The sequence below is a fragment of the Gouania willdenowi genome, chromosome 16, assembly GCF_900634775.1.
Source record: "Gouania willdenowi chromosome 16, fGouWil2.1, whole genome shotgun sequence".
NCBI classification, from domain to species: domain Eukaryota; kingdom Metazoa; phylum Chordata; class Actinopteri; order Blenniiformes; family Gobiesocidae; genus Gouania; species Gouania willdenowi.
Genome location: NC_041059.1, coordinates 16,063,265 through 16,080,125, shown reverse-complemented (window position 1 = coordinate 16,080,125; position 16,861 = coordinate 16,063,265). Strand labels below are relative to the sequence as shown.

The following is a 16,861-nucleotide window of genomic DNA, read 5'->3' as shown; positions in this document are numbered from 1 at the left end:
GATTTCTCAAAAGTAGTTTTTTAGAAATTATCCTTAGTCATGTGGTCGATGCTTATTTATTTGCATGTCAATCATAATGATTTTTCAAATATTTTTTTAGTTCATCTCGATGTGTTCTATAAGACTGAGATCTAGCTACTCCAGATTTGTGGGTTGTTTCAATCAAGAGAGTAGTTAGTGAGATAGATAGTACAGTCTGTTGCAAAACATTCAAACTCTGTGTTTCAGCGATACTTAGAATAAATCAATCTTGATGTGTACCAGGACACTGTATTCTTTCTGTTGATGGAAAACATGATGGGTCCAGGTTGGTAACACAAAGTCTGGATCTTACCATATAAGTAATGCTGCAGAAACTGACTCTGTAGAACAACTAACCTTGTTACACTTGGCATCCATGTTACTGCCCTTTTCAAAACTTAGAGCTATTAACAAATCACTAAATTTGCCTTTTAAAAAACTAGGTATTCATTTCCTTTTTGAGTTGACAAATCCTGAAATATTGGGATAAAAGGTTGTTTACTTGGATGAGGGACAAAAAAGAAAATAATTACATATGAGGGCAACATTGACTAGTTATGAATATTATAAAATTACCCCTGAAAGGCAGTGACGATCATTTGAACTTGAATTAATTTCAATTTGGATTGAATTATTAAAAGTGCTCGAATGACTAAAAAAGGAGATTTACATGATAAAGTAGTGATTCTCACAAAAATGTACAATGTGCCTAAGTTAATAACTTGTACTGTACGCATTACTATTTACAAGTCTTAAAAAAAAAAAAAACTTTGTCCAACATAATTAAAACGCAAGAATCTAATGCTGAATTGTAAAAGCAAATTAGAATATCTAAATCCCTATCAACTAGTTGTAATTAAAGTGCAAATAAGGTTTATATGATCTTACAGAATAGTTTTTGTACTTTGCTATTTAAAAGACAACTATTATAGGCTTTTATTTTTTCTATTTCCGGTTATTCCATTGCCAAAAAATATCGGAAAGATAGTGAAAATACAGATCATAACTTTTAAGAACTTTGTTTTTAAATGCCAGCCAACACTTTCTTTTTCTCCCGACGCACAAAGTGATTGAAGTGTCACGTTTTCTGAAGTACCGGAACCATTTTCACACTTCGGTGGTTTTAATTTGAAAGAAACCGGAAATTGCTGGGGTTTCTCGATCACTATCGTATATAATATCTATAATCACTATGACAGCGGAGGTCTGACGAGAGGAGAGCAGACTGACAACAAGAGACTCTGAGACAGCAGGTGTGTAATTAACCACAACACAAAGCCGTTTATAGGTGAAATCACAGTGTTTTAATCCTACAATGGTGTGTTAGCAGAGATGCTGCCAGGTTTTCAACTCTTTGTTACCGCTGCCGTTAAGATCGATGCACAGCTCGAGCAATTCAACTTTGATTTAATGTGTTGTTAAAACTTCCAGCAAACATTACCATTTAACTCCCTATGTTAACTGCAGGTCACATTGGTGGTCATCGATATTATAGATCCATCTATCTATATTTAAAAATTGACTGGAAGAAAACACATTTCGAAATGACCTACTTAACTTTAAAACGGTTTGGGAAATTAAATTCGATCAAAATATCAAAAAGACATGCCCAATTAAATCTGTTAACGTTATTATTGTGTTCTTTTTTTAAGAATTAAAAAGGTCCAGCACTGTTTGCTAAACCGTCCTAGGTTAGGGTTAGGTTTAGCTAACAGGTTGGGAAGATTATTAATTTGTTGGTTATTCACACTTCTTATTTGACCCAAAATATTTTGTCCAGCGATGCACAATATTGGATTTATTTATTTTATTTATTAATTATTATTTTTTGGCCAATATCCAATAGGCTAGTATTTTAAAAGTAATTTGGCTGATAACCAGTACTAATAGTGTTTTCACGGCTCGTCATCAACCCGGAAGTCGCCATTTTGGAGATATAGCAGTAGGTCTACAAACAGCACGCAGACAAGAAAATCCTGAATTTCGAGACAAAATGGTGAACTATTCCCGTGTTTTTGGCTGTACCAATCGGCCAAACAGTGAGACACATTTGGAGTTTTATAGATTGTCAAAAATCACAACAAATCAGGGAGAACAATCTCACAAGTTACCAGAGGAAAGGAGGTGAAAATCTGGACATGGATAAATCGAAAGGCAAAATATAACTGGAAACAACAAACCAGTGTTGTAATCAATTCAAAAGTGGCAGCTTATAATATAGAAAGAATCTCCCCACTGCAAAAAAGTTAATACATTAGTTACATATTATAGCTGGACTGATTAATCGACCGGGCTATTGACTGTTTATATTAATGAGTCATGTTCTAATGTTAATGTTCTAGAGTCTGATATAGGACTTAATGAGACTTATTGTAATGATTTCAGCCTATGCCACACCTCAATTGTACACTGTTGTCTGTCAAAAGCAACCCTAGGTATTTATGTATTAGTTAAGTACAAGCTATATTCAGTGTAGTGGGCGTGAAATTAGTTTTAACCTGAATGCTGTCAGAATGGAGGTATCGAGGAGAAGAATCTTCCAAAGACACCTGGAGCCAGCGAGGCCGCTTCGTCGTGACATTCAGGTGGACTTTGGTGAGTTGTTTACAGTCCAGCCAGAAAATTTGACACCCACAATGTTCAGGCATACTTAAAGTGCTCTCAATGTCTTTTTGTCATGTTTTATTAGAGCCCCAAAAAATCGCTGCGACAAAACTCATGAATCAAGAGGTAAGAAATCTCACAAAAGACAGTATTTTAAGGCTTGATTTTGTCTTCAGCCATTAAGTTTAACTTTATTTCCAATGGTTTGCAGTAATTATCAACCAAACACCCAACAGAGGTTCTTAATTTGCTTAATTTCTGAAAGTCTTTCACTTAAATGATTAGACAGCATACTAGATAACAATAATATTTGAAATGGTTGGAAGTAGAATTGACTAAAAACCAATATTGTAGTCTTTGCTTTTATGTTTGAATAGACTGATTTAATCCAGTTAGCAACTTTACAATAACTCTACTGTGTTTAATAAACATTGATAACCTTTCCACTTTCTCAGTCTGTCTCCACCTGGCAGAGATCGACTGTCATGGATCAGTTCTTCAAGAAGGAAAACCCTCACAAACCAGTGAAAGGTAAGATTCCAAACATTCGTCATTAGACAAGATCAAGGTCATTAACCTTCATGAAACTTTGAGCTACTTCAAAGGTACTGAGTAGTCTGAAAACACTTCTTAAATACAAAATGTTCATGGTTTCACTTTAATTTGATGGTAAGATAATGAAATAAGATTAGCAGTAACTTAAACAAGTTCGGATGAACTACGGCCGGGCCCGCGGTATGTACGAATAGCGCGTACCACATCACAGAGAATTCAGTCCCTGGCACCCCTGGCACATACGGAGTAATGGGCCCCATTCATATATTGGTATGTGTCAATGATTCGGTACCACCAACTGTCACAATATTTGACTCACAAATAAATGAGAAAACATCTTTCACGGAAATTGCCAAAAAAAGAGGCCCTTAATCGAATCATGTAATCTACATTGATTGATTGATTGTTTACTCCGAGTTCTTTGTAATTTACATATACACATGACTCTTTTCAAACTAACATACTTTCTTATATACATGAACTCGAAAAGGAGTGGGAGGAAGTAAACTCATAAGTTTCCACCCCTGTAATTGTCGTAATTTATATCAGTGGTTTGAAACGATGTATCGCACAACTGTTCCTATAAATTTTGAAATTACTGGAAATGGGGGGTGGCCCACCCTTCCCTTTCTTGGGGGCAGCTGTGGCTCAGGTGGTAGATGGGTCGTCCTCTGATTGAGAGATTGGGGATTTGGTCCCGGTCTATACCGGTCTATGTGTTGAAGTGTCCTTGGGCAAGGCACTGAACCCCAAGTTGCTCCTAGTGGTTGACTAGCGCCGTGCATGGCAGCTCTGTCCCATTGGTGTGTGAATGTGTGTGAATGAGCTGATATGTAAAGCACTTTGTGACCTATGTCTGTGAAAGGTGCTATATAAATAAACATAACTTACTTACTTAACAAAAAAAGGGCTCCAAGCGTCTCATCATATGAATTCGTAGAGTATTCATACCAAACTGCATTCCGATTTAACAGAGGAGTCAAACAGGGAATTTGAAAAAGCTGTCATATAAAAAATAAAACATTTGGCTTTTTAATTAGTCATGGAGCACTGTTTCTCAGTGAATTACTGTAAACACTTTTAACTGTCTGCTATTGTTATATGTAATGTTTGTAAATGTAATTATATTTTGCGTTAGCTGCCTAGGGACAACAGATGGAAATTAGCTTTTTTTTTGTTATAATCTGGCATATTTACTGTACACTGTATTACAAATGTTCATGAACATGCACTGTCCCCATCAAATAAATAAATAAACAACATAAGTCCCATATTAAGCCAGAACAAGGCTTGTACAGCCATGACAAAAAGGGGAGACACACCATTACAAAGAGTTAAGTCATGCTTTTATTAGACACAATAACTGGCAAAAAAAATAAATAAACCTGCTCAAACAAGGTACTTAAGTGTGTTAGGTTTGAACATAAGTAGGATAAGAGTGCCTGTAGACTAGGAAGAGTATTAGGGCCACAGAAGAAAAACAAATTGTAGGCAAAAAAGTCGAAAATCAAAAATCAAAAATCAAAAATGTTGAGATTTTTGAGATTGAAGAAAAAAATGATTGGAAGTTAAAAAAAAAAATCATGCACTTCAAGAAAAAGTCGAAAATCATTGTCAACTTTTTTTTTCATTATGCTGCTGCTTGTACAAAAAGCCTGGCAGGCGGTTTGAGGAACTGGTTAAACTATACTTTAGAATTAGCTTTAGTAACTAATAACACTTACGTTTGGAAACACATACCAATTCAGTATGCATTTGCATAACTTCAGAAACATTCTTACAGCAGCATGCAGCTCCCATTGCTCTGCATTCTCCGTGGAAAAAAAAAAGTCAACATTGATTTTCGACTGTTTTCGAAGTGCATGACGATATATTTTTTTTCCCCTCCGATATTTTTTTTTCTTCCGTTGCCCTAAAACAATCTCAACATTGATTTTCGACATTTTTTTTTTATCTCCATGGAAAAAAAAAAACATCTCGACTTTAATTTTCGGCTTTTATTTTGAAGCACATGAGGGTTTTTTTGGGTTTTTTTTTACCCTCAGAATTTTTTTTTCTTCTGTTGCCCTAACACTCTTCCGTAAACTAGAGATCAGATGTGTTAACAGGTTTATCTTTATCTACCAGGGCCCAGGTGTTTTCAGGAGGCCCTGATTACCAGGCAGTGCCACACCCACACCAGCAGGGGTCACTACACCACACAACACAATAAATACGTTTGACAACGCTACAAACTATAACATAAAGTATTTACCAGAGAAATATATGAAATTCAGTAGATAAAAAAAAGGCCTACTTGAATTTAATACAGGCGGTATAACCAAAATACTGTTGTATCGACTGAAGTCCATCAGCGGCAGCGCTTACTTCTCTCAGCATTTAAAAAAACCCCCACAAACCATAAATAGTCACAGTTGTAGCTCTATATCTATAGATCTATAGCTTGATTTCACTTTAAACAGGTCAGGTCAGTGATGCTCCTCGTGTCCCTCCCCCACGGCAAGCTGCACTAAACTGCACATTAACGTTTTTTTCAGACACATTGTAAAATCATATTAGCATGGCATGTAAAAAAAAAAAAAACTAACCTGCATCACCGTAACATATGAGATCAGCTCGTATGGGATTGAGTTTCATGAGAATTCCGATTGTTCTGGTTCTAAGGATGTCAACCAATCGGTTTAGTTTCATATTCCATATTGTCTGTCAGTTGAATTGATTTCTCTTGAGTATGTAGATTGAGTTATTTCTAATGAATGTATACATACCCTTTGGCTTCTGACACATAAAAGTAGCTACTGCATGTGGATGGAAATGCACTTAAAATTACATTCTGAAAGTGCGTCTTTGAATCCTGCAGATAGAATTTCATATTCAAGAGACTTTTTAATCCATCTGGCCAGTTCTCCCGAGGCCCAGAAAAAGCCAAGATACCTACCAGACCACCCTGTAGTCTTATCTGTGGCAGTGAGTATGATGTTTGATTTACAAGAACACAATGTTAATCACACCTGTGCTATCCTAATGTGATGCTATTGCACAATATGTATGTCTACAGAGAGCCCCATATTTCCCCAGTCCTACTGATGCACAGGGGAATAAAGAAAACGAAAACATGTAAGTTTGATTTTTCTTTTTTACCTGAAGTGTTATTTAAAGATTAGTCCTGTATAGAGAATCTGTCCATAGCATTAATACAGTGTTTGGACATTCTAATCGAAGTGAACAAACTGAATATGTTGACGTGTTAAACCTTTCATCTTAATCTATTTTCTGTTTATAGGGGCAGTGGAATATTTTACCAACCAAAATATGTTTGAACAAGTCTCTAAAGTCTACCAGACAACTGTTCTGTGTTGTCTGCATTTCTTTCTCAAGGTATTTTAATTTATGTCGTTTGAGTTTTACATGTTTTGTTATATTTAATGTGGAATGAGAGTGATTAGTGTTGGACTTTATGATATTTTCAGCAAAACACGTGTACCTGCTCCTCTCTGCACAAGTGTTTTTTTTTCTCTTTTGATTTGTGTGAGAAAATATTTTTCTGGTCAACAATTTACACTGTGAAGTTGTTCAAAACATCCTTTAATAAATACATGTTTGCTGTGGTGCCAGTGTTTGTTTTGTTTTTTGTTTTTTTTTTACTTTTAAAGAATTTGGTTCATGTCTATTTAATACAGGAAGAAATAGTTGTATGCATTTGTGACTATTATTATACTTATTTCCATTTTAGTCCCTTTTTTTTTTTTTAAACTTGGGTCATACCCAACACTGTACCCATCTTTTAGCATCCTAACACTTATTATATGTTATTGGCTCACAGAGTCGGTAGATCTCAATGTGGCGGATTGGAACATTCACTGGATTAGCTCCAATTTAAAGAAGCTTGTCTATTGTTGTTGGTGGTAAAATAATTCATGAAAAGTTTCTTATGGAAAGCGGTTTGAGCATAAATTTGATATCGACTATAGTAAGTACATTTTTATTTATAAAGCGCTTTTCACAGATAAAAATCACAAAGTGCTGTACAGAACAGAGGATTAAAACAACAGGAGCAGCATCATAAAAAGAACAATAAAAGTAATTAAAAAACAATCCATTTAACCAAAATCTTTTCTGAAAAGCAAAGTCTTCAAGTGATTCTTAAGAATGGAAAGAATGGGGGTAATGTGGGCTGTTCTACAAATAATAATCACAATTATTTTAGTCAAAATTGAAATCACGATTATTCAAACAATTATTTGTCATCCAAAAAGTTATTAATTTTTGTACAAAACAATGTAAATATGTTCTTTAAACATGAATAAAACATGTACCACTGAATTAAACAACTCAAAGTTAGTATTAATAATCGGTGTTTGCCAAGCTTTATTACTTGTAGATGTCCGAAATCATAGAAGTTTGTTTTACTTAGTAAATAAAGTGTATGTAAAATAATATATATATATATCATTCTTATTTTTAATAATTGTTTTTTTCTCGTTATTTTTGTAATCGCTGGGTGTAATAATTTAAACTGTAATCGAATTTCGATTAATTGCACAGCTCTCACTTTACTTGTACTACTAGTAACACAAAATTGCCCATTAGTAGAGAATTTTTGTTTTACGAGTTAGGTCTAAAAACCTTTACTAATAAAACATTTAGTTTACTGGTACACTCATATCACTAATAGTACAAAGTACGCTGTTTTTGTCTACTAGCAGAACCAAAAAAATCACTAGTAGTACTAGTAGTCCTAATGCAAATCAAGTAAAGGAATTATAACATAATCTCTCTCTCTCTTTTTATTTTATTTTTTATTTATTTATCTCTATTCTCTCTCTTTTATTTTATTTTTCATTTATTTATCGCTACTCTCTCTTTTTATTTTAATTTTTATTTATTTATTGCTTCTCTCTCTCTTTTTTATTTTTTATTTATTTATCGCTACTCTCTCTCTCTTTTATTTTATTTTTTATTTATTTATTGCTACTCTCTCTTTTTATTTTATTTTTTATTTATTTATCACTACTCTCTCTCCCTCTTTTTTATTTTTTATTTATTTATCGCTACTCTCTCTTTTATTTTATTTTATTTTTTATTTATTTATCGCTACTCTCTCTTTTATTTTATTTTATTTTTTATTTATTTATCGCTTCTCTCTCTTTTTTTTTTTTTTTTTTTTTTTATCGCTACTCTCTCTCTTTTTATTTTATTTTTTTATTTATTTATCGCTACTCTCTCTCTCTCTTTTTATTTTATTTTTTATTTATTTATCGTTACTCTCTCTCTTTTTATTTTATTTTTTATTTATTTATCGCTTCTCTCTCTCCCTTTTTTATTTTATTTTTTATTTATTTATCGCTACTCTCTCTCTTTTATTTTATTTTTTATTTATTTATCGCTATTCTCTCTCTCTTTTTATTTGATTTTCATTTATCGCTACTGTCTCTTTTATTTTAGTTTTTATTTATTTATCGCTACTCTCTATCTCTTTTTATTTTATTTTTTTATTTATTTATCGCTACTCTCTCTCTCTCTCTTTTTATTTTATTTTTATTTATTTATCGCTACTCTCTCTCTCTCTCTTTTTATTTTATTTTTATTTATTTATCGCTACTCTCTCTCGGCACTGGTTTGTGACGTCATTGACGTCACGGTATTGTGGGCGGGCTTTGTGTAATGCACTGCTGAGGTCATCGATGTGAAAGTCATCTTTTCATCGTTACCGGAGGTACCGGCGTCGGAGAGAAGAACGTTTCTGACCTGTGGGAAGTTAGATCGTTGAGGAGTTTGATCAGTTTAAAGGTGATGATGGTTGAAACAGCTTCATTATTAGCACGTTAAATACTGTGGGAGCGTGTGATTGACAACCTTTAATTAAGGAATGGATGTGCGCATGTGTTTGGATGTTGTTTTTAACCACCTGTTTGTTTTCTCATTGACTGTGTTTATCTGTTGTTCCGTCAGATGGAGGATGTGCGGAGTGTCCCCTGCTGCAGGTGAGCACACATCTAACCCAACCCTCTAGTTTTTACCTAATAACAGTTATTAAGTATAGGCTAAGCTGAGCTATTCATTTGTTTTGTTTTTTTAAATATTTTGTTTAATGATGGAAATTACGCTACTTTTGTTTAATAGTCAGAGTTTTTGTATCATCTTAAAGCTCCGCCCATTATTGCTTCCCTTTTTAAAACGAAATAAAATCGAAAGTGTCTATTCGTACGGTTGCCGTACAGACAACACCGTTGCTATTGGTATGTTTACGGAAGTACACGTACGTACCGGGTTAGGGTTTGGTTATAACCCTGTATCGCAACAATTGTTAGGGTTAGATCTACGGTTAGGTTTAGTTTTTAGTCACGTGACCTACCTATCACGTGACCTAAACTGGCCAATGAGGGGCTCTGCGTACGGATAGCCACTGCCACAAAAAAAAAAAAGACAAATTGCAAGTTTACAAATCAGTAAAACAACATAAAGGGAACAAATAACAAAGTCAGAGAAAACATCACTAGTAAAGAATAAAGCAAATATCGGAGGATGTCACTTGTAGGGACAGAAAATAAAAGCAGAATTCTTTAACTTTTTTTTGTTTTTCTAGAACTTTAAGCTATTCATGTAATAAATAAACTCAATTAAGAAATGACGACGGTTTCAAAGGGATTTTGAGAATTTTACCATTAAGATTTTGAGACTAAAGATGAAAGATATGGATTTATTTTTGTTTTCAATGATAAGAATAACCTCTGTATGGCAATGTTCCAATTTTTGTTCCTCTGTTCCAATGATGGGCATTAACACACAGGTCGGAGTGAAGTCTTACACAGATGCAGTCAGTGATATTAGAGCCGTTATTGTCTTTGAGTTCATGGTTTATTTGAGGGATTTGATGGATAAAATGAGAACAACACTTACCATGTTTGTCCAGCTGTTTGTCTGAGTGCTGGTTTGACCATGAATGCCGGTCTGCGTAAGACTTCACTCCTACCTGTGTGTTAATGGAAATCATTGGAACAGAGGAACACAAATTGGAACATTGCCATTACAATTAAGTGGGAACTGTATGTGCTCCCCCTACCTGTTCCTCCCCTTCCTGTCACCTATGCCACTATATACACACCCCAGTGCCTCCAGTGTCCTTAGTGGAAAATAATATATAAGACATCCACAACTAAATAACATGCCAACAATAAACACAAAATGGCTCCTACAACCTGTATACGTTTGTTAGAAAAAGGAGTGAGCAGGCTGTGACCTTAGTGTACACAAGGACACTGACCTTGTTTTGCCCCTGGGAGTCAGTACAAACATCCCCCATCCCCTCTCATTAACCTTTTCACCACAATGACTGCACATTTAGGCCATGGTGGAGCAAAAAAGCACCCTCACTGTTATGTAAGAGCTGATTACAGCAACAAAACAATAGAAATCAATAGATGATTAAACAGTCACACTGCAAGTAGCTTCCTTATTGCACTTGTCACACATTACACAAGGTACAGGAGTCACATACGGAGCCGCATAGCAGATTTTTCTTATTTCTAGTTTAGGTAGAGTGGTTTTTGTATGTTTTTTTTTTCTTTTTCTTTTTTGAAAGTATTTCATTCCTTTTGACTTACACCTTTAGTTTTGTGATTAGTTAGTTTTTACACAAGGGATGGCTAATTCTTTGAAGCACATCATACCAGAATATAAATACAAATTAAAGAGCGTGAAGGTTTAGAAACCTTTAGGCTGACCTATATTTTAAATAAATACTTATTGTTAAACAACTCTTACTTATTAAAATGTGTGTGTGTTTTTTTTTTTAATTCCAGTAGCCTGTACACCAGCAGGCAGGGTTGGGGTCAATTACAATTGCAATCGATGAATAATTACAATAATGGCATAATTGTAATAGTAAATTTAAAAATCTGTTCCTGTCGCAATTGTAATTAAATTGTAATTGAGTTTAGATAATCCACTTTGTAATTGTAATTACCATGAAAATTCTCTAAAAATGTCAATTATAATATGGGGAATTATGTTCATTTTACACATATGTAGTTAACAATTATTAAAATATGTTTCATATCAAGCTTTCCCACATTTTACCATTTAAAAAAATAAAAATAATCGAATGGTAGCGACACAAAAAAAAGGCTCAAACACCCACACCGAAAAATTTAAAAATCTATGTTTTTATTGATTAGAAAGCCTAACAAGGTAACCAATCGATAGGAAATATATTAAATCATAGATATTTGTTTTTAGTGTATTTTACAGCTCATTTTGGACTAATTACCATAAGAGATGCTAACAGAAAGCTAACAGAAGAAGGAGTTTACATTTTAATGGGTTATTTCTTTAAGGCTCAGTAATTGTGATTAATTCTAATTGAACTTTAGTCATTGAGAATGTAATTGTAATTGAGTTGTAATTAGAAAATGTGCTGGTCACTGTAATCATAATTGAATTGTAATTGAACATGGACAAGTGAAAACGTAATTGTAACTGAAAAATGTAATTGACCCCAACCCTGCCACAGCAGGCATACTAATGTCTACATTTAAGATCTAAAAGGTTTGAATCAAACAGATTTTATGCGTTGCGGGCGTGGTTTGTTGCAATGTTTTGGTTTGAGTCTATGCATAATAGCTCTAAAGTCTCTAAACAAACATAGTGAATGTGTGTTTGTGGCCTTAGAATGTTCCTGGATTGGTGCTCTGAGTAAACTCGGATAGACTACAATCCCAGGACTGAACTGAAAAGTGATGTCTTTATTATTGGTTTACCATTGATGCAGTAGTGGAACCTGTTATCTCCTAATGAAAAATCATTTTCCCGTAGTGCGTTGTTCTACCTAAAAATGTAAAAAAAAAAAAAAAAGTAAAGATTTCCGTTCATAATGAAGTAAAAATTGATTGACTTTTCTAGCCACCTGTCCTATTGAATCTTACTTTGTATTTTTTATTATCATAGAGATGTTAGGAAACATAGTGAATGTATAATATCTGGATTTTATCTGTTTTAAAGCCCCGTTGGTGTAGAAAACCCACATCTGGATAAAATGAAAGAAGATGTACTCTACCACTTCAGTCTAGGAACCAAAACTCACAATCTGCCAGCGATGTTTGGTGATGTGAAAGTAATATATATATATATATATATATATTTATTTTATTTTTTTTTCAACTGCACAGATTTATTCCCTTTTCCCTATATGTCATTACAACTCTTACATGTCTTGTTGTAGTTTGTGTGTGTCGGGGGAAGTCCCTGGCGAATGAAGGCGTTCATCGAGTATGTTGCTGCAGAGCTCTCAATGGAAGACCCCAAATCTGAGTACCCAAATATTTGTGCTGGAACGGACCGCTATGCCATGTACAAAGTTGGCCCTGTGCTCTCAGTCAGCGTAAGTAATTCCTACAATATCCTGGTTTTAATGTGAAAGAGTGATTCTTTATTCTAAAAACGTGAAAATTCAGGAAGTATCTGAAATATAGGTCTTCGATTTTTGCAGCATGGAATGGGCATTCCTTCCATCTCCATAATGTTGCACGAGCTTATTAAACTCCTGCACCATGCACGTTGCACAGATGTTACAATAATGCGCATTGGAACGTCAGGTGGCATAGGTAAGTCCAGTCAATACTTTATATTAGGGCTTGGCAAAAAAAATCGATTTGTAGATAAAAACAATTTTTATTTTGCAAATTTAAGTTTAATTAATTAATTTATTTTTAAAAAAAAATTTCACACTTTTTTGCGTTCCATCCTTGTGGGTTACCATAGCGCGATGTGAGCCAGCCCCCTTTTTGTTTCCATTTGTTTACCCTTTGAGTAGGCTATATGTATGCCATAGGCATGTTTAATTTTTTATTCGCACTATGTTGAGATGCTAAGGGAAGAGTGTATTATTGTTTTAATTGTAATGTTATATGTTATAGAATATGTAGTTAAAGCTTGAAATTGTTGAATGACAGAGCCTCATTTACTTTTTATTTTGGGATTATTTTATGCATTTTAACTTTTGAGGACAATCACAGCAATAAAGTTGCACTTTTGACAATATATCTGATGTCTGCAGTCATTTTTAAGTGCATTGAAAAAAAATTGTCAATTGAATAAAAATCGCAAAATCGCCCAGCCCAACTTTATCTATCAGTGTTTTGTGTTTATTTGCAGTGTCTTTGACTTTTAGGTGTTTGTCAAATCTTCTTTAAACAGTTGTACTTTTTTTTTTCAAAACAAAATCTCACTCTTAGCCTTTGTTTTTTAGGAATTGAGCCTGGCTCTGTAGTTGTTACCAAGACATCTGTAGATGCCACTTTCCAGCCCAAGTTTGAGCAGGTGATCCTTGGGAAGACAGTAGTGCGTAACACCGATCTGGATGAAAGCCTGGCTAAGGAACTGTTGCAGTGCGGCATTGAACTGAACCAATTTCATACAGTGGTTGGTAAAACTATGTGTACCCTGGACTTCTATGAAGGTTTGTAAAGAGTTGGTAGAATATTTGATTGCATGGTGTGTCTTTTAAGGCAGTGGTTCCCAAACTTTTCACAATCTTGTTCCCCTTCAGACATTCAACCTGAAGCTATGTACCCACTACTCCTGCACACTTAAATGTCCCATATGCTATTTTTCACCCATCTCAATGTGTTCTAAAAACCCCAAAAACATAGTATTTGAGGTTTATTTTCCCAAACTTGCCTGTTTTCCAGAGTTTCAGCCTCTGAAAAGTCACTTTCTGAGCAACTCTACACAAACAGGCTGATTTGCGTCCTACTTATGCATATTCATGAGTGGGCGTGTCTATAGTCGGGACACTGACTTCCTCCTCCCCGCACGGTGACGTAGGGCCAGAGGACGGCCCACCCTCCTCCCACCCACTCCGTAGCTAAGCTCATGCTGCTTTATAAACACAAGACAGAGCGTGGGGGCGGGGCATTCACCAGTACACACATAGACTGTAGAAAATACATACATAACACTGCGCGAAGGACGCTGAAATGCTCACCTTTGTGGGCGTGTCTGTTTACATGTCAATCACGGCAGAGAGCTTCCTGGAGGCGCGGCTTCTCCAGCTCAATGCTACGTCAAATTCGTCATCAAAGTGGGAACGCGTCATCAAATTGGAGCGAGGTGTTTGGGCTCACCCTGCAGTAAGAAAGGAGCAAATCACCCTCTAACTAACGATTGAGGGAATCAATGATAAAAACACTTTGGGCATGTGTATGAAGCCCAAATAGTACTTTTATCATGTTTAAAGCACAGAAAAGTAAATTTAGCGTAACCTGGGCCCTTTAAAAAACATAATAATGTAATGAAATTTGTCCCTGAATTTCATCTATCCTGTTGAGGAATAATATATCAATAATATATATGAAAATCTGTAAGCACACAAGAAAACATCTTATTCAGAATTATCACTCATTTGATTGGTTTATTTAATTAGCCTACTGTCATTGTCAGTGAGAAACAAATCCCCTGTTTTGGGGAAAAGAAAAAAAAATCTTCCAAACATTTGTTGATTGAACATATACCAGTAATATCACAAACTGTAAAATACAACTCGCTACAATTTTATTGAAAAAGGTGAGAATGAGAGGATGCACAGAACTCTGCAGTTTGGCTGAATTTCTTATTTGCGCTTTTTTAACAAGATTGTTTCTCTGCTGTCTGAGGCTGCATTGGGGCGGCTCTGCATGTGTAATTTGTGGCAATGCATGGAGGCTCCTGACTGCTGTTCGATTTATATTCTAGTTTCTAAAAGAGCTGAACGATTTGGGAAAATAATCTCATTTCAATTTTTTTCCTCAATATTGTCATTGCGATTTATAATGCGATTATTTTTTTCAAGGGCCTCATGTCATGTGTTTTTCAATGAACACAAGCAATAAATCAATCTTGTTTCAAAATAAACAATTTCAGATTTATTTAAACTTTAAATAAATGTAAAATATACATTTTAAAGCACAGATTACAACAATAAAGCAAACAAATCTGTGGCTTTACCTCTGAAACATGTAAACATGTGGACTGCACTTCTTAAACCTCTGTGAACTTTACAGGACAGTACAAGACAGGACAAGAAAAAAAACAAAAACAAAATTGCAGCCTTTGCGATTAGAAAATCGCATTTAATGATATCGCGATAATATTGCGAATGCAATTAATCGTTCAGCCCTAGTTTCTAATGTTGTCGTATTGTTTTTAATTTTTATTCACCTTCCCCCTATGACAATTTGCGTAACCCTTGGAGTACCCGTACCCTACTTTGGTAAAGTAGGTTTTAAAGTATCTGTTTCTCTTGTTAATGACTCACTAGGCCAAGCTCGTTTGGATGGTGCGTTCTGCTCCTACACAGAGAAGGAAAAACAGGACTACCTTCATAAAGCCCAAGAGGCCGAAATCTGTAATATTGAGATGGAGTCCTCAGCTTTTGCAGCGATGTGTAAACTGAGTGGTGTACGAGGTAAGACGAAGGAAAAACAAGTTTATTCTTGTCTTTATTACTAAAGGTGGCTAATAATTTCTTATTTGTGTTAAGCTGCTGTGGTGTGTGTCACCCTGTTGGATCGACTGAAGGGGGATCAGCTGAGCAGCTCTCATGAAGTTCTCCAAAGTTACCAACAGCGTCCACAGATACTGGTGGGCTACTACATCAGGAAGCAGCTGAATGCCAAAGTGAAGCCATGTTAACAGCACCAGTTAGGACTGGTGTGGAAGGGAAAACTAAACTCTTGAGTTTTTCTTTTGTGATTCAAATTCAGGGCCAATAAAATAATATTCTCCTTTTCTACTCACCCAGAACATTGTTCATACATGACTAGTGACTATTTCCATCGAAATCTTAAGTACTGTATTCATTTTGCTTTAAAAATGAACAAGCTTGCACTAATGAATGTTTTATGCTTTCTTTTTTTTTCTTAAATTAAATTTCACAGTTTGAAAGCGCCATATATGTTAAGTTGCAAGTTGTGTTTTCACTGATTCAGACAATTTTTTTCAGGAAATTTACTTTGAAATTTACTGTGATCTCATGGCATGTTTCGACTGCCAACTGTCAGTCTTCCTCAGAGGCATCTACTGATTGCTTTCATGTGTCTTTATGAGTAATTTCTGGGCCAGAAAGTAAATCAAAGTAAAATTCCTGAAGAAAGTTGTCTGAATAAATGAAACCTTAACATATTACTGTATTTCACTTGCTGGAATTATTTGCAATATAATGTACTGTATAATCTGTTTTTAGTTATAGAAATATTTAGTATTTAACAATGATTGAACAACAATAGTTTATCCTAATTTATCTGCTTTTCTAAATTTGATAGATGAGGGATGTGAGGGGGAGCATTAATCAGTTTTGTTTTTATTTTTGTTTTTGATGGTATGGGTTGTTGCAATTAAGTCATCTATGGCATTTTTACATTCACACTGAATTCCACTTAGTCTTTTACATTATTGATTTGTATTATTTTGGTAAGAAATGGACAACTGCACACACTAGGAAAAATGCAGTTTGATATATTAAATAAAGGTATATATTAAGATGTATACTTTTTGTTTGTTTTTTTATATCTATGCTGCTGCACACTATCACCCAGGTACGAAATTATGAAGATTCTTGTCATTCAAAGAAGATATCATAAACTGTAAAATGTCACTTATGATATTTAAATTCAAATGTCAAGAACAGACTTTTTTTTTTTTTTCC

General features: G+C 34.6%; 2 protein-coding genes and 1 long non-coding RNA gene across 4 annotated transcripts; 2 read left to right on the top strand and 1 right to left on the bottom strand.

Annotated features, from left to right (window-relative positions):
* Positions 1–1,120: 1,120 nt before the first annotated feature.
* On the top strand, positions 1,121–6,789 carry gra (granulito). Its single transcript, XM_028471320.1, has 7 exons — positions 1,121–1,274; positions 2,534–2,616; positions 2,711–2,751; positions 3,081–3,156; positions 6,041–6,147; positions 6,239–6,297; positions 6,464–6,789. The coding sequence occupies exons 2-7, from the start codon at positions 2,535–2,537 to the stop codon at positions 6,498–6,500; spliced, it is 402 nt and encodes a 133-aa protein (XP_028327121.1). The 5' UTR covers positions 1,121–1,274; position 2,534; the 3' UTR covers positions 6,501–6,789.
* A 2,032-nt stretch (positions 6,790–8,821) lies between these two features.
* On the top strand, positions 8,822–16,703 carry upp1 (uridine phosphorylase 1). Of its 2 annotated transcripts, XM_028470743.1 has the most exons (8): positions 8,822–8,970; positions 9,133–9,164; positions 12,181–12,292; positions 12,401–12,559; positions 12,668–12,782; positions 13,427–13,636; positions 15,476–15,622; positions 15,698–16,703. In XM_028470743.1, exons 2-8 carry the CDS (start codon positions 9,133–9,135, stop codon positions 15,847–15,849), a joined length of 927 nt encoding a protein of 308 aa, XP_028326544.1. In that variant the 5' UTR covers positions 8,822–8,970; the 3' UTR covers positions 15,850–16,703. The 2 variants fall into 2 exon arrangements, with proteins under 2 accessions (XP_028326544.1, XP_028326545.1); XM_028470744.1 differs by lacking the exon at positions 12,181–12,292 and having other exon boundaries at positions 8,852–8,970.
* Positions 10,015–10,545, bottom strand: LOC114477998 (uncharacterized). Its single transcript, XR_003675804.1, has 3 exons — positions 10,445–10,545; positions 10,244–10,303; positions 10,015–10,153 (listed from the first exon to the last, which is right to left on the bottom strand). It is a non-coding gene; the product is annotated as an uncharacterized LOC114477998 (long non-coding RNA).
* Positions 16,704–16,861: the final 158 nt, after the last annotated feature.